The sequence below is a fragment of the Scophthalmus maximus genome, chromosome 18 (genome assembly GCF_022379125.1).
Source record: "Scophthalmus maximus strain ysfricsl-2021 chromosome 18, ASM2237912v1, whole genome shotgun sequence".
Classification (NCBI taxonomy): Eukaryota; Metazoa; Chordata; class Actinopteri; order Pleuronectiformes; family Scophthalmidae; genus Scophthalmus; species Scophthalmus maximus.
This window is the reverse complement of record NC_061532.1, coordinates 14122295-14143136: the sequence shown is the minus strand read 5'-3', so window position 1 is coordinate 14143136 and position 20842 is coordinate 14122295. Positions and strand designations below refer to the sequence as shown.

At 40.7% G+C, this 20842-nt stretch overlaps 2 protein-coding genes across 2 annotated transcripts; one reads left to right on the top strand and one right to left on the bottom strand.

The window, feature by feature from the left end:
- The first annotated feature begins 520 nt into the window (after nucleotides 1–520).
- Nucleotides 521–3610, top strand: LOC118290039 (rho-related GTP-binding protein RhoB). Its single transcript, XM_035617362.1, has one exon. The coding sequence runs from the start codon at nucleotides 726–728 to the stop codon at nucleotides 1314–1316; it is 591 nt and encodes a 196-aa protein (XP_035473255.1). The 5' UTR covers nucleotides 521–725; the 3' UTR covers nucleotides 1317–3610.
- A 903-nt stretch (nucleotides 3611–4513) lies between these two features.
- On the bottom strand, nucleotides 4514–19518 carry LOC118290032 (apolipoprotein B-100). Its single transcript, XM_035617339.2, has 26 exons — nucleotides 19366–19518; nucleotides 18959–19003; nucleotides 18678–18790; nucleotides 18430–18575; nucleotides 18179–18326; nucleotides 17603–17755; nucleotides 17120–17244; nucleotides 16674–16759; nucleotides 16120–16570; nucleotides 15916–16030; nucleotides 15677–15823; nucleotides 15350–15561; nucleotides 15019–15238; nucleotides 14626–14799; nucleotides 14316–14519; nucleotides 14036–14203; nucleotides 13535–13740; nucleotides 13072–13242; nucleotides 12505–12635; nucleotides 12139–12340; nucleotides 11835–12007; nucleotides 11553–11728; nucleotides 11339–11454; nucleotides 10806–11179; nucleotides 5998–10694; nucleotides 4514–5874 (listed from the first exon to the last, which is right to left on the bottom strand). Exons 1-26 carry the CDS (start codon nucleotides 19418–19420, stop codon nucleotides 4756–4758), a joined length of 9927 nt encoding a protein of 3308 aa, XP_035473232.2. The 5' UTR covers nucleotides 19421–19518; the 3' UTR covers nucleotides 4514–4755.
- Nucleotides 19519–20842: the final 1324 nt, after the last annotated feature.

Sequence of the window (20842 nt, the reverse complement as noted above, 5' to 3'; positions counted from 1 at the left end):
ACACACACTGTCAATGTAAACCTGCCTCCCCACCAACGTCTCTTTTGTACAACACACACTTGAACGCAACACACTTTTGCCTCATCGTGTCATTTAAAAATTGCTTTTATCAACCTTAACATCCGATATATTATGAATATGCTCATTCATTTCTCTGCCGGATAACCCGTGAGTTGTTTGAATGAATGTGTATTGGATACCGGCTTCTTTTCTTTCTTTTTTTATTATGTGGAAAAAGGGTTGACTCAGAAACAAAAGAAGAAAACCCTGTATTTTTGAAATGACATTGGGTTCATTAATAGAGGTCGCTTCAATAAAAATTACCCGCCCAAAAATAAAATTCCCGTAATATAATGTGGTCATGCAGTCACATTTGGATGATTTTTATTTTTTTTTGCTGGTCCTGGGTCGGGTGGGTCCTCGTTGTCCTCAACCAATCACGTCTTCCGTTATAGCCTGTGATCTCACCTCCCTATTTCCGATTGGGCTGCTATATTTAGGAAAAGCACCCTGCGCTTTATAAGCGGCAGCTGAGACTGGGAGACGCTGTGGACTCAGGAAACAGTGCGCACTTCTTACCGGACAAGTCGGCCCAGTTTTAACTTAGAGTATAGAAGACAGAAGTGGTGGGAGCGGATGCTAAGGTAGTAGCCCACATTTGTGATCCTTTTTTTTTTGGATGGTACGTTTGAGCGAGAGCTAGGGGGGTAAAAGAGGCAGCGGGTATGGCGGACATACGCAAAAAACTTGTCGTGGTGGGGGACGGCGCGTGCGGGAAGACGTGTCTTCTGATCGTGTTCAGCAAGGACGAGTTCCCCGAGGTGTATGTGCCGACCGTGTTCGAGACGTACGTGGCGGACATAGAGGCGGACAACAAGCAAGTGCAGCTGGCCCTGTGGGACACCGCCGGGCAGGAGGACTACGACCGCCTGCGCCCCCTCTCCTACCCGGACACCGACGTCATCCTGATGTGCTTCTCCGTGGACAGCCCGGACTCGCTGGAGAACATCCCCGAGAAGTGGGTGCCCGAGGTCAAACACTTTTGTCCCAACGTGCCCATCATACTGGTGGCCAACAAGAAGGACCTGCGCAACGACGAGAACGTGAAGAACGAGCTGTCCCGCCTGAAGCTGGAGCCCGTGCGAGCGGAGGACGGCCGGGCCATGGCCACGCGCATCGGCGCATATGAATATTTGGAGTGCTCCGCCCGAACCAAGGAGGGGATCTGGGAGGTGTTCGAGAGCGCGACACGGGCGGCCCTGCAGAAACGAAGGACCCCGCCGGCTGGCTGTCTCAAGTGCTGTGTGTTGATGTGAATCCACTGTCTTGTCTGTAGACACAACGAGGCGCAGGCGGAGACGCGCACACCGCCGGGCCCTGTGTCCGAACACGTATTGGGCAGTGGCCATTGGGGTTTCGGATACACCCTTTGCATTCACACGACCTCGGCCGAAGCGAAGCGAAGCGAACGACTGCAAACAAGTTGTTTTTTGAACACACTCAATGATCGTCTGATGTTTGTCTGTGTGAGAGAAAGAGAAGCACTGGTTACAGCATGTTCTCTGTGGGTCACATGATCCCAGTAAGACTGGTGGAGGGGTAAAAAGGACAAACCCCCATCTCGCAACGTTTCAGTGGACTCCCCCTGTCTCCTCCTGTGGACATGGCCTGCCAAGATTTTTTTTTTAATTTCTCACCTTTCGTGCTTCAAACTGTTTGCATATAGGTCACAGCCTTACTGCCAAGGTTACACTTTGTACCAAGCAAAGCAGTATAAATTGCACTTGTTATTTATGTCCACTTGTATTGTAAAATGACTGTATTACATTTGGGAAAATTGCACAGCATCTGGGAACTTGAGCAGTCCACAGAACATTTTGTAAAGCCCATGCATCAGTGTATCCGTGTAAGGATGCCCATAGAGTTTCCTCTAATTTGCCATATGCCTTTTGATTTGTTCGATTTTTATGACACGGTTTTAAGTTTACAGTTCTTCAGGTGTGTTAGTTGGAACAGCGTCCAAAATAGTATGTTTGACTCCACATTATTATTAAAATTAATAGATATGCAACGGGTCACATTTCATCACAGATCGGGGAGACCACAGATTGGCAAGTCTTGACAAGGGCTTATCATATTGTCCAGTGCAGTTTTGGGGTTTGTGTTTTGTGAGATTAAAGTGGGCACGCGAACAGTTAACCGTGTGTTGTCAGAAATATTTGTTTTTACTAAGCATTATTCCGCCCTTAGTTATATGCTTGGCTGCGGTAACAGTGACTATAGTTTTGGAGGGACATTGATGACAGATTGTTAAAACAATGTAAGGAGAAGCTAACAACGACATCTATAAATATTACAATCTGCATAGAAGGAGAACTGTTTATTTTTTTCCTTGCTGCTCACCAGAACTGCATTATTTAGTATCTCACCACATGTCTGACTTCTTGAAATCCAGGATTCTCTGTCTCTAAGACTCTGAAACCCCTTTTGGCATTTTCTGCTGTTAAGTGTGCAATATTTCCAAGAGAGGGTTGAGCATGTGAGATGGTTCAACATGTAAGTGCTTTGCCCGTGTAGTGTAATGAAAAGAAGAGTGAGCTTCATCTGAGCCCTAAGAGCAATTAGCTCACACTCATATGGGATTTATTGAAATTGATCATGTTATTTCATTATAACTACAGTCTTTTAATACTGACAAACAGGAAATCACTTTGACAAAAACAGACTGAAACTACAATATTTTTTTAAGAAGCTGTTAAAGTTTGTTTACAGCAGTAAAACTGAATTATGACTGGTGAGACACACACTAAAGTCCTTCCTAATGTCCACCTGTAGGACTCTGAATGTACCTCAAGTTTCAGAGACTTTGTTGGAGCTTTGACCCGAGCAACAGAAATCAATGTATGTCAGCTACTTTTCCATTCTTGCGAAATAAATTCAGCTCACGTTTAATCTGTGTCTTCACAGAGGTGTTGTGTAATGTCCTGGAACTCTATGGTGGGAGTGCCTGTTCAAATGACAGCTGTGAACATCAATTACAGAGACTGTTGGTACACTGAATATCCAGGGCAGGCCCCTGCTGGATGTATAATGTGAGTTTGACTTTCAATGGTAACTGAAGACAAAAATAAGAGCACAATTTCACTTTAAATGTCATTTTTTTGTTAGCCAATAATAGTGAAGATATATCAGTTTAAAAGAGTATCTTTTAAAAAAGTCCAACCAGAGTTACGATGGTGTAAAAGTCACATTCCTCCCTGCCTTCTGTTGCTGGGATTTTTGCTGACTTACAGAGCAGGAATGCATTGTGCTGGATTGGTTAATTTTTCCCACACTGGCCCCCCTCATGTGCCTCTGATTTCCAATGTTGTTAGGTTATTCTTCACTGACTAGACAGTGCAGTTTTCATCTTCTTCAACAATGGAATCACAGAGAAGCCAATTGAGTTGAGTCGCACCAAATCATGACCACCTTAACGTAATACTTATTAGGTTTGAATTGTAGGTGGTAAACAATGGAATTCTTTGTGAGGAAAAGCAATGCAGAATGTAAGGGAACAAGCGGTACTGTTCTGGGAAACTCAATAAAATAATCGATCTGTGTCACCATCTCTACTTTTCCTTTCTTTTGACTCATTTTCTCACTCTAAAGACCATTTGTTATTGTGCTGTTGCAGCACAATTACTTTCAACATGCTTGAAAGGATAATATGTATTTATTGAGAAATATATTAGTCTTGTTGGAATTTTTATGTTAACGCCATCTTCCCTTAAATTTGTGATTTGTTTCCCTGTTTTTGTCAGGGCACATTTCTCTGAAATTGTAAGTGGTGGAAACTAATTAAGTACATTTATTTAATATCCCCGATAAGTGGGTCACATTTACTTAGTACAGTTTTGAGGCACTTTATATTATGTGTGTATAGAATATGCTGATTTATACCGGGACTTTGTTCCTGTACTGAGAACGTTAACTTTGTTACCTTGCCATTTTGCTGATTAATATTTTAATACTTAAATAAGATTTTGATCACAGGACATGTAAGTATTTTTACACTGTTTGGAAATACAAACAGAGATTTATTGTCCTACTGTACTTGAGGAAAATATCTGGATACTTTTTTGTATGTGCTTTGTATTACACATCTGAAAAAGTGACAAATTCCAGAAGAGGAATACATTTAGGACTTGGCTTTTTAGTATTGTTAACAGCTGTCAAACTGACTCTGTATTCATTGTTGTCTAATTGTTTTATGTTCAGAGAGCTTGTGTGTCAAAGAAGCTATTTGTTTCTCTGCTAAATGTATATCTGCCAAGGAGACAAATGTTTAATGGGCATATGACAAGGATGTATAAGTTACTTATTATACATATATCTTATTGTGACTTATTTTATTGAGTAAGTATTGTGAGATTTTGGAAAGCAGCTTTGATTAAAACTCAGGTGTTTACTGACAGGAAAATGCGTACACTTTATAAGCCTTCCATGAAAATTGGAATTGAAGACATTTATGTTCAATTATATGCAAGAAGAATTTATTGAAGCCCACATGGTGCTTTTAAATAGTACAACACACAAAGTTAGCACAGTAAGATCACAACAAAAATGAAGAAAATAAGTAAGGAGACAAGAATCTTGGGAACAGACAATACTTGTTAACATGCAGCTTTGTAGAACAGATTTACTGTTGTCTTGATGGTTACACAACAGATACAATCAATTCAAACACTATTATATATTTTTTGCCACAGTCATTTAGTTGAGCTTGGTAACAAATGGTAAAGGGATGTCAATATCCACCTGTCTGTCACTAACTCTCACGAAGGGTTCTACATTTTTGCTTTTCTCCTTAAGGGTCTCAATGGCATTGTTTTGGAATGCATTCATACGTTTTACCAAAGAGTCAATCCAGAACTGGATGTCAACTTGAAGCTGTTCACTAGACATGTCAGTCAAAATAAGGTTGATTTTAGCCCTCACAGTTTTTAGATATTCCATAACAATTCTGCAGACCTCTTCATACTGATTGGCAACTTCAGCTAGGACAGGGTAGCTGCTGACATCATTGTACACATCAGTAAAAAAAGCAGAGAGCTTCTCTACATTCTGAGATTTTAGGGTTTGGAGAAACCTCTCACTTTGTTCAAGAGCAAATTGCATGCTTGCTGAAAATCTCTCAATAATGTCTTCCAATTGAATATTGCCTAGTTTCCTCAAAGTGAGAATCACTCTGTCCTGGATTGTCCTCATAGCTACAGACAAATCATCAATAATTTCCCTTCCACTAACAATGTGATTTGAGCCAGGAAGGCTGAATTCAATGGCTCGGAAATAATCAAGGACTGATGTAAAGATAGAGGCAAAATACTCAGGAATCCTTAGAACAGCTTCCTCAGATACATCAGCAACAAATGCACTAAATGTCTGGTACATCTCAAGCCCAGACATTCTCTGTTCATACCCAGGGATCTGGAACGTGGTCTCTCTCAGGAACTGAACAACAGCATCAAGAATAGTTTCAACTTTCTTTTGGTACTTTTTGAGGATCCACATGGTCTTATCAGTGACAGCTGTTACAACATTAGAGGGGTTTACTTCTGCAAGCTTGTCAACAGCCCTCTTGAACACCACTTTGCCCTGCTTTTTAGCCTGTTCAATGGAATCCCCAAGCCTTCCAGTATATCTGTAGATTTCGTTGTATGTAATGACAGCAGGGTCAGACACCATCTCCATGACTGTGGGCACCTGTTTCTTCAGTCCCAGCATCATCTCATACGGCATCTCCATATTCCAGGTTGTCTGAATGTTCAGCTTCTCAGAGCTCATCACAGACATCTTCAGACCCAATATATCAATGTCTGTTGTTGGCTCAGACTGTGGGAAAAACATGACACAAAAAACAACTATTATAAAACAAATACACAATTTGTCTTGCAAATCCAAAGCATACTGTAGGTAATTAATACGTAAACTCTAAGTAGTCAAAAGTTATCTTACCGGGTAGCGACCATAGAGTCTTGTCTTGAGTTGTACTGGTCGCTTAGTCTGCATTTGAACTGCAATGAGTCCCGCAGATGGAGTGGACATAGAGACAACCAGGCCTTCATCGGGATTGCCAGTAATCTCTTGGTAGATTTCCATTGTCAGGTCAGGTAGATTGACCTTTGCTGAATTGGTGATGGAGGCTTGTACATTTTCATAATTTAAGATGATTGCACTCTCATGGTTTCCCTCTACCATTGAATGTTTTACAGAGAGGAGAGAGGATAATTTGAATCCTCCGGCTTTGTTCAGGTTGATGTTGCCCTGAATCTTTCCAGTCAGAATCTCAAATTCAGAGGATGAGGAAGCATCAAGTTGGATTATGAAGTTGTCCTTGTTGAGGATGCTAGCATCAGTTTTGAGTGTGATGATTGCTGTCTTCATGGAAAACTCATGGATCAGATCACCCATTACTGGGATCTTGATACTCTGAATTTTAGGCAGAGTAATTTTTGGAAGAGTCAGCTTACTCAAGGCAGATGGAACATGCAGAGCAGGCATTGTGATGAGACTGAAGTCAGGCAGGGGAATGGTAAATGTAGACACCTCAACATTCATCACTGGAACTTTGTAGGCAGGCACTGTAATGGTTTTGGGCAACTCAATGCTATATTTTTCATACTCTGCCTTTGCTTTGCCATAAGATGTAGCTAGAATGGCAGCAGCCTTATCCTTGCTGATGAGCACTTTTTTGTGCAGAGTCTTGACGTTGGTATTAATGACATTGATGATTGGATCCACATTAATGTCAATGGTAATCACCTCAGGGTTCTTCCTGTACCTCAACTTGGAGTTCATTTCAAATGTCTGCTGAGTGGTGGTTAGGAGGTAGCTCAGTCCAGTATCTTCCCACAGTGAGAAAGCGTCCACTCTTGGTGTCTTCGTACCAACAAATGGCATTGTCATTTCAGGAATTGTGATAGGTTCCTTCAATACATCAAGGTTTGCTTCTCCATTAATCTGGGAAAATATGTGAATTTCTTTCTCCTCATTGTCCATGGTAAAATAATGGGAGTATTTGTACTGGTTGAATCTAGTCATGCCTGTCCAGCTAGCTTGCTGAACTTCAGAGTTAAGGGTAAGAGCGATGTCATTCTGGAGATCCACCTTTCCAGACAGCTTGAATGGAAGAGCAACCTTGGCATTTCCCTTATTCTTAGTGTCAAACATAAGCTCATTAGGTGTGATCAAAGCAAGGGCAGAGCTTGAGAGAGTTCCCTCAACTTTTCCGATCAGCTGTGCACTATGAGAGGCAGTGAAATCAATTTTCATGTCTTCAACTTTAGCCTGGAACTTGACTTCTGCAACGCTGCCCTTCATGAAAGGCGTCTCTGTCTCAACCTTGGCTTCAATAATCATGTGACGGAATATGCAGATATCAGCAACCAAATTTTGATTAATTTTGAAGTTGCTTCCTCCTGTTTCTCCATTGAAAGTTACTTTGAATGTGTGGAGATCCATGACTACTTCCATGTCACTATTGTGGGTTCCCTCATTTGAGATGTCATCAACTGAATATTTTCCATTAGCAAGATTGTTAAAGGTCAGACGGGCAGTGCCAGCCTCAAGGAGGAAAACTATCTTTTGATTCATTCTTGTTTCTGAAAAAATGTTAAGGAGAGGATTGTAGATATTTTGATTGTAGCCAGTCTCCATAGTGGCAGAAACTCCATTTTCCGTGGCAAATAATGCTTTGTTGCCAAGATTTGCAGAATAGAGCTCAGTTGTGATCTTTGCAGTAGTTTCAGCAGAAGCTTGAGCTGTAAGACCATAGATTGTCATTGTTCCCTTGTGGTCAAGTGTGAAACAGGACTGGTCAACATTGATGTTCTCAGAAATGGACAGACTACTCATCTTGGGCAACGCAAAATGTGCACTGGCATCAACGGTGAAGTCAAGGATTTTCAAAGTAGATGTAGCCTGTGAGTTAAGGTTCATTTTGAACTCTGGTGTGACTGATGTAGTTGTGGTGTTCTCTAGGTCAGCAGTGGTCCTGAGTTTGTAATGGGGTGATGTAACCCTGAACTCTCCATAGAGCTTTCCAAAACAGGGAATTTTGGTCATATCTGTTATCTTCTCTTTCAGCTCCATAGTTAATGTGTCATAATCAAAAGATTTAATATTCTGGACCATTTTCAAGAAATAATTACTCATGTCTTCAATCAGTTGTTTGAAGTCAAAGGAATAAAGTTCATTCACAAGCTCCTGAACGGGTGCCAGAGCTTTCTTGAACAAAGGCTGGACGTCAATTGATCTAAGAGCATCAAATGCAGACTGAATCTTTTCCCTCACCTGATACTGCTTCATAATTTTGACAATCTCATCCATGAGGGCCCCAATCATCTTCTCAACCTCATATTTGGAGAGGATTTCTTCTATTTTGGCATAAGTTACATTGAACTTGTTTGCGATGTTATGTTTCTTGATCCAAGCCATGACAGCATCCTTGGTGGATTTCAGGACATCCATGATTTTGTCAGTTGGGAACTTGGCTGTCAGGTTGGTCATGAAATTTTCGATTGAGTTGATAAACTTTCTGAAGTCTTGGACAAAGAGGTTAAAATCAAAGTTGTCAATGACATCCTTAAGCTCTGACACTTTGTTCTGCAACTTGACACTGATCTCATACTTGTTGTTGATGTCTTTCAGCATCTCAATGCTCTGGTCCATCAGTCTCATCATTGTGGTCTTCATGTTTTCAATGACTGCAGGAAGGTGCTCAATAAATGGGATCTGGATGAAGTGGCTGTCACTGTTTTTGTCATATTTCAAAAATCCAGAGATCGAATAATCTTGACTGGCCTCACTGAAGAAGGGGGTTGACATTACACCTGCCACCTCAATACCCATTTTCTCAGCATTGTTGTAAGCACTAATTTCTTCATCGAAAGTGTGCTGATCTACTTTGGATTTCATCTTCAGTGTGACACTTTGCTCTCGTAAGCTAAGCATACTGTTGAACTTGTTCTCCATGTTTGTCTTGATAGTAGGTCTGCCTTCCAGTTCATGGGTGGTTGAAGCTCTGTACTCAAATGAATGTGTGAACAGAATGGGTTCAGCTTTCAGGAGGAATTTGCTGTACAGTTCGCCACTCTGTTGTCCATACAGATCCACTGCTCCATCTGAGTTGAAAATGGCATCAATGGTCAGAGTGAAGGGCGCAGCAACAGTTTTGACTGTGCTATCCAGACGAAGAGATGGTGAGTTTAAGTTAGCCACATTGTTGAACTTCATGGTCAGACCAGCAATCTCCATATCAGTGGTATGTGTCATGTGAGATCCCAGGAGTTTACCATTTGTATTGCACTTTGCAGACAAGACCATGTCAACAAACTTGATTTCGTATGTGTGCTTGAGCTCTTCCTCTGAGAAACCTCCCATCATTGTTCCAGTTAGCTCCATGTTGTAGGGCTCTACCTTGAACTGGCCATCATTCATAAAGGTAATCTCCATGATCTTCATGTCATTTTTTACAATAACAGAGGCGGTGTAAGGCTCCATGTTAACTGTGATGTCATGCATGTAGGAGTTCCTCTTGTCAAGGACGTTGTCAGTCTTGGAGCGAAGGGTAAAGGATTTCAGCGCAAGAGTCAGTGTATGGGTATTTTCAGTCCTCATTTCATTTAAAGATCCAACCATGTTGTTGGAGATAATCAGGCCATCTTCATTCACTCTAAGGTTCATTCTATTCATGGTGTTGATGTCAAAGAGGTTACCCTTAAAGATGCTGTTGCAATAGACTTCTGTGCTTGCAATTTTCCCCTCAATATTAAGCTCAGCTTTGTTGTCTTTAATGGCTCCCTTTGTGGTGAGAGAAATGGTAGCACCAGATGTATCAACTCCACCATGGAAAACATTCTCAAAGGTCATTGGGCTGTGCTGGGCAGTTGTTGTACAACTGGTGGTTAGGCCATTCATGGTCAGGGCCAAGGTTGCCTTGTGAGAGGCAAGGCTTGAAAAGATGTTCATGGAGGCATCAGTGTTGACCTCCAAACCAGAGGGGTTGATGGACCCAGTGATCAGAGAGTAGGCACGGTTCTCTGTATCATCAGCTTGATTCTCAATCCTGAGACTGGCCTGTCCATTAGTAGAAGAGAACTCCATCTGACTACGAAGCATTCTCTCATTAGCCTTGGTCACAGAGTCAGACTGGATGGTAAGTTTGACATCCTTGTAGCTCAGGCTCATTTTAGTGGTGTGCTTGATGGGGTTACTGTGCATGTTGGTGTTAGACTCAATAAGAAGTTCCTCATTGGCATATGATGCCTTGACCTTGTTCGAAATCTTTAGGATTTCAGAGTTCACCCTCAGTGTACTCTCCAGTCTTGCCTCTTTCTTCAATGGCTCGATAGAGAAGGTGTGGAGATAGGTGGTGCTAGCAGTCATGGGTCCAACAGAAACACTTCCATCTGTGTTGATGTCTCCAGAGAGGATGTTGGAGTCTAGGGTGAACTGGGTGGTAATAGTCAGAGAAGTGTCCAGACCCAGAGGGGCGACAGCATAGATGTTGTACCTTCCAGTTGATCGTACATTGTCTGTGACAGCAATGGTTTCCAGCAAATTAAAACCTGTGTTCACAAGCATGTGTTTCAGTGAGCCATCCATGGAGAATTTCATAGTTTTCTCTGCTGTATCAGTGATTTTCGTAGTTCCTGTAAAACAGACAAATAAGTAGAAATAATAATTAGTATCAACTTTTATGTAATTTCTATTGTGTTAAATAATAAATCTATACATTTTCTAAAGAATAAAGATCAAATTACCCTCAGTTGAGAAAGACAGGAGTTTGACTGGGCTCTCAGCCATGATGTTGAACTGCGCCAGGTAGCTTGGAGACTCAGCTGTGTTGTTTCCGGCAGAGACTGTTGCCTCCCAGTTATAATAGTTGCTGTTAACTTTGGCAGACACTTCCACCATTCCCATCAGAGGCAGGGTGAGATCATATTCAGAAGGGATGGTAAAAGTGGGGATTTGGATCTCCCGTGGGGAAATATCCATGCCCACCTGAGGCAAGGAGATGTGAGGGGAGGTGACCCTTGCAGGTACCCTTAGCTCCTCAGATGATTTGCCTCCAAGAGGCAGAGGGATAGTGATGGTCATTTGATCCTGGTTGAACTGGTATCTGAATGTGCTTTCACTGGTGAAAGAAGGAAAATGTAAAATGTATTAGATTAAAAACAGATTTAATTTAACAGTAGGTGTACGTATTTTATGATAACTATGAAAAAAGGGTGCAATTTTCTTATAATGCATATGTAGATCATAATTCATATGTTTGAGTATGTGTTACACTTACAGGTTCATGAACAGGTTTTCAGGCATGGTGGGCATTTCCACATCTGCTATATTATTCCTCAGAGTCTCAACATAGGGAACATCAGTTGTGATCTTGTCCATCCAGATATTGCTGGCCTGATGAAGAAAGACCACATTTATTATACTTTATTCTGGAAAAAAATAGAACCAAGTAAAGATATTATAAAATAGTTTAGATTATTGCATCCTCTTACCTCAACTGCCTTGTTGAAGATATGACGCAATTTCATATCAGTCTTGACAACCTGCTGGTCCATGACATCTTCTCCAAACTGCCTGAGCCAGACCTGGAGGGCTTCTGTGTAAGGCACCAGGATCTTAGTGTCGGCATTCACATTGGATACCAGCTGAACCTCAGCCTGGTCTTCACCTGAGATACAAAACATAAAATATTTTATTTTTGTATTCCAGACAGTATTTGGACAAACACCTGAAATTATCTGTCCACTGGCACTATTTTTTTTTAACGAACTTACCATATTTGAATGTAACTGCCTGAATGGAGGAAGTTTCTGGGAGCTTGACATCACTTTTGATCTCCACGGTGAATCGATCAGTTTTACTCATTGTAGCAGTGATGGCAGCATCAGTCTTGAGTGAGGGGACTAACAGCTGAACCTGTAGCATGCCATCTGTCATGGCCTGAAGGCTAGAATTAATGAAGATAAAAACATGATCCAGTTAATGCCTATATTTAGATAAAGACTGTGAAATATGTAAGTGAGTACTACATGTAAGATACAAAGTCTTCAATAAAAGATAGTGGTGGGGTTTACTCACTTGGCACGACCAATCAAAGAGAGCTGGGGCACGTTCTTGTTGGAAATCTCGAGGATCATGGATTTGCCTTTGGAGCTGCTGTCAGTCATGCTAACCTTAACACCAGCTTCGACATCAAAGTCAGGAATCTGGACTTGAGTGGTGAAGACATTCCTGTTCCTGTTGTATTTCATGGTGGCTGTAGCCTCAGTAGCCTGAACACCTGCGGGACAAAGTTATAAAGAGTTTGACTTGATTACTAATGTATGTAGTTGTATTGAATTACCACAAGGTGGCAGTAGCTACAACATGAAAAAGACAGCTTTGGCTGATAGAACAAACATAGGTTGTTACATCCCCCCCCCCCCCCAAATATGATTATCATACCTTCAGCTCTAAGGGCCATCTTCAAAGAATCAACCTTCTGGCGGCCATCCTTTCCTTCACTGAGGAGCTTGTAGGCAATGGTGGCTGTGTACTCAGAGACTTCGTTTGTGGGCTTTAGGTCCACAGCAAACCTAGAGTGAAAAGTCAAAACTCATTGATGAGTTTTTTTTATAAAAAAACTCTGAAAATGTCATATTAATGTAGAAATATATAAAAAGCATAGTATCTACATGATTTGATTAGTATTTTCGGTCCTTATTGAATGACATACCAATACTTATACATACATACAAATTCAATTAATAAAACACCCCATATTTTCTAATTTCTCCCCCTTCTCCGTAATGCTGCTATCATATAAAATATATTACTTCTTAACACAAAATAAAATGAACTAAAATGGTGCTGTTTTCGGCTATTCATACAATTATTCAACCCAAAATTCTCAATCACACTGAAACACATTATTTCTCTATGACCAAAGGAATAATAATAATGTGATGTGCGACAATCATTGACATGAAATTGAAAAAAAAATTATTAAAGTTTCTCCAAGGAACAACTTACATAGTCTCTCCATTCAGGGGGAAGTAAGGAGCAGCAGTCTTGTCACCAGTGCTGGCACGAAGTGTTTTAGTGCAGTATGTGACTCCAGAGAAGAGAGGGCTGCAGTTTGAATCGCCCTCGGTGTGTTGGATCATTGTAGCCTGGCCAGCACCCACAATCAGCACTTTATTGCTATTTTGAAGAAAGAACAGTAAAATCATTTTCCATCTTCTAATAACTTTGTTGAAAATGCTGTTTGACAGATTGCATGAAATATGGGGTCACATGTTGAAACACTAAACACCACGGTAATGGCTTTATTTTATTGCTGATGAATCTGGTTGCAAAATAAATCCTAGTTCTTTAGCACATCTGTATATGAGCAATAGCAGGTTCACAAAGCAGAAACATACATGACAAAACTAAATAAAGACAATTCATCGATTGCATATAATATATGAATGTGTTTGCGGTTATTTGTTACCTGATACTCAGGAGCTTTGTGGTTCCCTGTGGGGCGGGGATGGAAAGCTTGACCTGGTTCTGCTCCATGGTAATCTTAGCATTGACCTTGCTCTCATGGTATATGTTGGTTTGCATCTCAACAGTGGACGCGATAAATTCTGGAACATGGACTCCCATCTGAGTCATAAACTCAACTCCAACAGAGGGCATGAACAATAGCTCCTTCTGTGAGTAAAAACAGATTGTACAAAATTAAATGGGCTGCATAAATACAATAACATCAATTAATTAATATCAATTAAATATTAAACTACATCATCGTATAACCATTGATACAACCTGAAAAACAAGATCTACTCACACAACTATTTATATTGAATTGTTAGTATTAATGTCATTGATTTTAGTGAGACTTTGCAGGATATTTAACAGGATGTAAATCATTAACCAGCAACAGGATAATACTGCTAGTTCAAATGACAGTATTTGATAAGTTGAAAATGAAACATAGAAGATGTACCATATTTGGAGACATGCGAAGGCCTCCCTTTGCACCAGGAGTAAAGGTGCCGGACAGAGCAAATGTCAGAGGCAAACCAGCTGCTGTTGACATCGTGAATTTGTTGTCCATGAAGATGTAATGGGCAAAGATCTCATTGTCAGTTCCGGACATCATTTTGTTCATAACCTGATGAAAATAATCAGTTATACGTTTGTAATCTTGTTGAAGGGAAGAAAAATAACAGTAAATTGCTGGATAGGCATCATATTACGTGGATAATGGTAATAAAGAAAAGTACCATTCCAGGAAGGATCCTGATGAAAATATCTGCATACATCAGTACGTTCTCAGCAATAAAGTTCAGTTCATTGCCCTTGATATAACCAAGCTCATTTCCCATGATCCTCAGGTAGGCCATGGCCTCTGGAGACTCTTGACTCTGCAGATCTTTCACCAGCTTGTTGAAGTTGCGAACAATTTCTCTCCCAAGGTTTTCTGGGACCTTTAGAAAGAGTTCCTTTGTATTAGTTGTGGTGGTAATAGTAGAAATCATAGAATAACTTCAACTTAAGAGTGTTTAACAGAAGTAAATAATACTCAAGATATACCTTCTGGCCTTCTGATTTTAAGGGGGCGACCCATTTCTCCAGAACCTCTTTGATCTTTGGTGGCATCATGTCTTCAGCCCAGTAAAGAGCCTTGGAAACGGTGTCAGGGAAGAACCCGTTCTTTCCAAACAAAGCCTCAATGGTTGGCTCCAAGCCTTTTCCTTCCATGCCAACCTACAATGCAAAGTTAAGCAATTAGATAATTAGATCAAGGACAGTGGGTTTAGTGAATTGAAGTCTGAATCTAAGCCAAATAAGTATATTACTCTTTGATTTTAGTGGCAGATTGGAAGTGTTAGCAAAAAAAAATTTAAACTGTTATTATTTCAATTTTCTCTGCTGGTGTTTGTAACTGTAAAACAATTATTTGAGACACAGAACACAGTACTATACCTCCCAAATATCCAGGTTGAAACCAAAAGCTTTCAGAGTAGTTTCCAGCAAGACCTCTCTAGGCAACTGGTTACTGGGGTCAAAGACAATGTTGCCCTGAATGGCAGCCTGCATGCTCTCATGTGCCACGCCCAGCTTGTAGTTGCGAGACTTTGTGGTGTAGTCGTTGTGTGTGGCAACATCAGTGTCCTGCAGGGCATCCATTAGCTTCCTACCAAGACTGAGGTAAAAGTAAAATGTAAAACAATCAGCTGCATATAAGTACTTGGGTTTTTCAAATCAGCACAGTATTTTTCAATGAAATGAAGCATAAAATATTCTGCATTCTTACATCTGGGTCTCTGAATCAGTGGAGGAAATGATGTTGTAGATGTGGGAGGTCACGAAGCCCTTGATCTGCACGTTCTGTTCCTGCGTAAGGAGCTTCTTCACCATTTCAATGTCACTGTCCTGGGGATTCCTCATCAGAATCAGGTAGGCTGCCAGGCGCTTCTGCACAGCACCCTTGGGGTACTGGCTGACCCTCTGGAGGTTTGAGCGAATCTGAATAGAGACACAAGAGAAACTTGTTTGTCACTATTTTTCAGGAAACCCGATACCATAAAAACTGCAAACTAAGATAGGGTTGTTATGTGGAGGGGGTTGTTATGTCATCTACCTCATCTGTTACAGACATGCGTCTGAAAGCCTGGATGGCAGCCAGCTGCACAGACAGCGTAGTTGTGGGCTGTCTCATGCACTTCAGCAGGGTGTTCTTTATAGCAGCGTCAGCATCCTCCATTGCTTCTCCCATGTTACCAATTACCTGGAGGCAACATTACCGAAATTTAGAAAAAACAACAACAACAATAACGTATGTTTTTTTTAACTTTATAGAGATCACTATTGGTTACTTACCCTCAAGGCCATGAAGGTCAGGTCTTTGTCCCCAGCACAGTCAGCGCCCAGAAGAGAAGCCATGAACTCAGAGACAGCAGTGATCTCGGGGGTGACGCCCTCGCTCTGGTACAGTCTAGTGACAAAGGCAATCATTAGTGATTAATTAGTTATTTACAACAGACACTACCAGTGTTACAGTATTGAGGAGAGGAGTTTACTTACTTCCTGACCACATTGCTCAGAGCATACATGATGGGTTTGCTTTTCTTGTATTGAGCCATTGCCAGCATGTCCTTCACCATGAGGCGGGAGGGAGAAGGCAGCAGTGCCAGGGCGTAGACAGTCGCATCAACCTCCAGAGCAGCTTGGTCAAAGGTCCTGAGAACCTTCAGAAGGGCACTGGTGCACTCTGGGGTACCACACTGGACCAGAGCTTGCATTGTCAGAGGGACGGACATGTCCATCATCTCAACAACAGCAGATCCCAGGACATCAACCTTCAGGCCACGGAAATCAGTCACCAGTTTGCGGAAGAGGCTGGCTCGCTCCTCACCCTGGTCTGTCTGGGACAGGGTGTTCAGCTGCTGAAATTTGGTAATGGCAGCATCCTTGGTCTGGACAGGGGACTTTTCATCAACATTATCCATGGACAAGAGCCTGAGGTTGGCATCATCTGTACAGAATCACAGTGCAAACAGTGAGAAAAGAATACAGATGTGGACACATTTGACATATTTTAATATTTTATAAAATATTATAAAATCTAAAAGACTCACTGCGCTCAAAGATTCTGTCATTGATCTTGGCGGTCTCCCTCAGAGTCACAGTCTGCTTCACCAAAGTAGAAATTCCATATTCATTCCTGTTGAATGAAGGGGATAGGAGACAGGTTCAACAAATTACTTATGATAAAAAAAATTACACACTTATACACTTCAAAACTAATTTTCTTTTATACAACTAATATAAATTTGTCAAAACTGTTTGAAAATTAGGACAAGTTAGGAAAATACAGTTGGTACCAGGCCCAAAGTATACGTAGAAATGTAACAAAATTTAAAAGGGAGGAGAAGTTTACTAAATTGGGCACAATTAATAAAAATACAGATCAAATTGTTCATTTTTTGTTTTCTACAATTAGCAGCTATATGCCCATGGGTCCATTTTCGTCAATTTGATACCCGCCTATTTTTTGCAGGTTCTCCATTATTTTAAAACTTACTGGTGGGACAGGGGCAGGAAGAGATGTTTCTCTGTGCAGGTACCACTTGTCATGTGCTTCTTCTGGTTGTCAAACTTGTAGTTGCAGGTCTGGGTGCTGGAAATCATCTTGGACAGAGGGATGTTCTGATGGAGGAAAGACAACACCCATGTTTTTTAGGATTGTGAGGAAGAATAGTGCGGGAAACTGTAAACATATAAAAATGTTATAATTACCTCCGGAAAGGAGGGTATGTTTTCAACCATGTGTTTTGTTGGCAAAACTTTCTGAGCGCCATTCTAGTTGTATGTATTCGTTCCTTGTTATTTTTTCTGTTTTCCATATGAATATAAAGCTCCTCACACTGAGTTTAGTGTTAAGTGAATATGAAAGAATCCTGTAACTTGGCTTTTCCAAGCCCCATACACAATTTAACAACTCTAACAACTTCAGTTTGTGATGATGATGATGATGATGGCATTAGGTTTTTGCTTGAATACTTACCATGCCAGAGAGGAAGGCCAGGGGACTTGTGTCCTGACTGCGGGGAATGAACCTGTCACATTTGGAAAGATCCCGGGTGACATTCACATCAGTGGCAATGTCCTCTCTTGAGTTGACAGTGTAGACATTGGAGCACACGCCGTGCACAGTAGGCTGAAAGTGATGAGAGGTTATCATTAATACTGGGGAGGACGAGAGGCAATAAAAAAAAAAAACAGTTGCAAGAGCTTGAGTGGTAAACATGCTTTCTGTCCTTTTTTGCCCTCAATCTGATTATCAATCGATCTCATAGATTACCCCCCATTGTGAGGGCAGGTGATGCCATTAGCAAGATAAGTTATCTGGGACTTTGACCTGCTCTGAAGATTGTTTATGTGAGAGCATGATGTCACAGGAATGGATTTATCACCTGTGACCGGGGCAGCTTATCTACTCATTGTGCAACATGTTTATCTTTGCATGACTCTTCCCCAAAAACCGAATCCAGCTCCACTCGGCGAATCAGGCCTGAATGATTGGTAACTATGCTAGCAACAAAACAAAAAATAAGGCAACACAATAGGCAGGGGGAGATACCATTTCTTTGTTCCTCTCCTCCTCCATGACTGGCACGAGCAGAGCAGAGACGATTCCCCTCTTGATGTTCAGGATGTTGTCAGACTCCTCATCCTCAGGAAAGAGTTTCACATCAGTCTGTCCTTCAACTGTGATCTTCAAGTTGTTCCTGTTGAGGTGGAAAGATCATTCACGAGCTGCCCTTTAGCTTATCCTTCACTTAATACAGAGGATTAATTCGTCTTTCCTCGAAACAAAACCAGGTGACTTACATGGCCATGGCAGCCTTGAAAGCTGCATCTCCAGCAGCAGGACGATACACTGCGTTGCCCTCAGCATCCGCACCAGAGATCTCACTCAGAGCACACTCTGTTGTGCGTAGGATGAAGCTACAGGTCTGGGGCACATCAACCTCAACCTTGGCAGCAGATTAAACATTTTTTTGTTAGTACAAGTTTTTTTCTATTAAAGGTCACATGACAGTTGTGTCTGCAGTATTGATCAGGGCAGGGAGACATACTTTGCAGGAGACTTTAGAGCCGCTCTTGTTGTCAGTAGCTCCATTCACGCCGTTAAAGGTCTCAGCTTCATAGTCGTACACAAAGCGCCGGAAGTTCTTGAATCTCTTGGCCACTGAAAGTATTTGAGACATCAGTTAGATAACTGTAATATTAATGTTTTCTATGCTGGACATATTTCTACTCTAAAATGAAAAATATAGACTTTTAAATATTTGAAATTGATTGAATCACATCTTGTACATTTTATAAACAATAATTTGACATAAAACAAGCAACTCACAGTGGCACACTGGAGATTGTTCTTCAACACCTCCTACATCTTGCTCTGTAAAAGAAGAAAAACATATGTTTGACAATTTTAAAGGCCGCAACCAACTCTAGGCTTTGCTTTGAATTCTTAGATTATATTTATAATTGTTAAGAGTCAGAAGAGTTTACATGTATAATTACTAGGTGTGTATTCTTTATGTATGTGCTCAAATTGATTTTAAAACAACTAATTCAACTATCTAGCAAAAAAATGGTTTACACAATATGCTATAAAATTTTACTGCAGTTTTAAATTTGTCACAAACTTCTAGGCAATATGCAACCATTAAACATTTCCCCTCAAATGGATTCACCCTTAAAACTTGAAATAAAATCCTTAAAATCCACTAAGCCTAAAAATCAAAACATAATACTTACGTGCAAGTGTGTATGTTCCCAGCAGAAGCAAAAGGCAGAGCTTGGTACCCCCCATGATGGGCTTAGTATAGCTCCCAGATGCCTAAAGGTAGGGAGAGTCCTCCTGTTCCCAGTGAAGACTAATCCTTGTGCTTCAGTCTTTTGGCTTTTATAGTTCTCCAATCTTAGAATGTGTGATCACCAGGACTTGATAATGTGTCCTCCTGGTTCCAAAGTCTGAGCAGTCCTTGTGGCAGGCCAAAGGTAAAAACATTTCACAAACTAAGACTGATTGACTCTGTCAGCACAGGGTGGGGGTGGTCTGTGCGATTATGATAAAAAAAATCACCTCCTCTGCCCTTGTTTTATTGTTTGGGGCTGTTTACCGAATTCATTACTTTGTTAATGAAATTAATTTGTTGATGTTCATCATTTAAGAAAATCGTACATATCTCAAAAAACATTTTCTAATCAGATCAATGCCATATAATAGCTTATATATCTTCAATCACTAACTTTGATAGATTGTTTGTAATGTTCAAAGGGCATTACACAATTAAACTATTGTGAAAGTATAAGCATAGCGAGGGGAAGTATTTTACTTTTTAAAGTTTGGCTGTGTGGGTAATTTTGTTTTCATTCTAAATGTTTTAAAACTATTGTCTCCAAGTCAAGTAATCGTTGTAGGTTTGTCTAATTATGAGTTGGGATTTCATGTTAGAAGTCAGAGTTTAACTAAAAGGAAGGTATTCAGCTTAAAAGCTACACTGTAGTGTAATTTTGAACATCCACAAATCCATTAAGGATTCTTACAGAAAGCAAGTAAACCTTTGCCCCGTGATCAATATGAATCATACTGACACAGAACTTGAGTCACCTGGTGCTTTTGTTGCCCACTTATGTGTTATCGCCGTCTTAAAGCGTAGACACTTTAACTATAGGCACACAGAATTTTTTTCAGGCCGTTTCATGTCATGCAGATATTGTGTACAATCCATATTAGATCAGTAACGGCTGTATTCTATTTAGATGTGATCACCCGGGCTTAGTGGAAAACTTGAATGAGAGTAGATAGAGAGACGAGTCAAAATACCTCTGATGAACAAGGCCTCTTACAGCAAACAATTTACATTAGGGGCAGTGGTGGAATGTAACTGAGTACATTTACTTGAGTACTGTACCCAAACCCTAGTTAAAGGTGTCTGTACTTGAGTGTTTCCATCACATGACAATATATATCATTCCACTGTATGAAGAACCTTTAAAATATGAAACATGCGAAACACACACCCAAATATAAAATCTTGGCTGAGATGATTGGCTCACTTAGTTGATTAAATCAAAATTATCTTTCCAAAATTCTACTGTTTTCGTAACTGACTCATTGCCTAAGTATTTTTAAACTCTATTGATTAAAAAATTGTCTCAGCACTGGTATCTCATCACTCTTGACTAACCTTTCACCCCCTTAGAGAAGTCTCTGAAAGCTGTTTGATCC

Bases quoted from the DNA above. Each gene is read 5' to 3' on its own strand.
- LOC118290039 (XM_035617362.1), top strand. From the start codon at position 726: ATGGCGGACATACGCAAAAAACTTGTCGTGGTGGGGGACGGCGCGTGC.
- LOC118290032 (XM_035617339.2), bottom strand. From the start codon at position 19,420: ATGGGGGGTACCAAGCTCTGCCTTTTGCTTCTGCTGGGAACATACACA. The intron at 11,180-11,338 runs GTAAGTGTAACA...TTCTTTCACCAG, and splicing joins GAAAACCTGTTCATGAACCT to TGAAAGCACATTCAGATACC. The intron at 5,875-5,997 runs GTAAGATAACTT...TTTTTCCCACAG, and splicing joins GACTCTATGGTCGCTACCCG to TCTGAGCCAACAACAGACAT.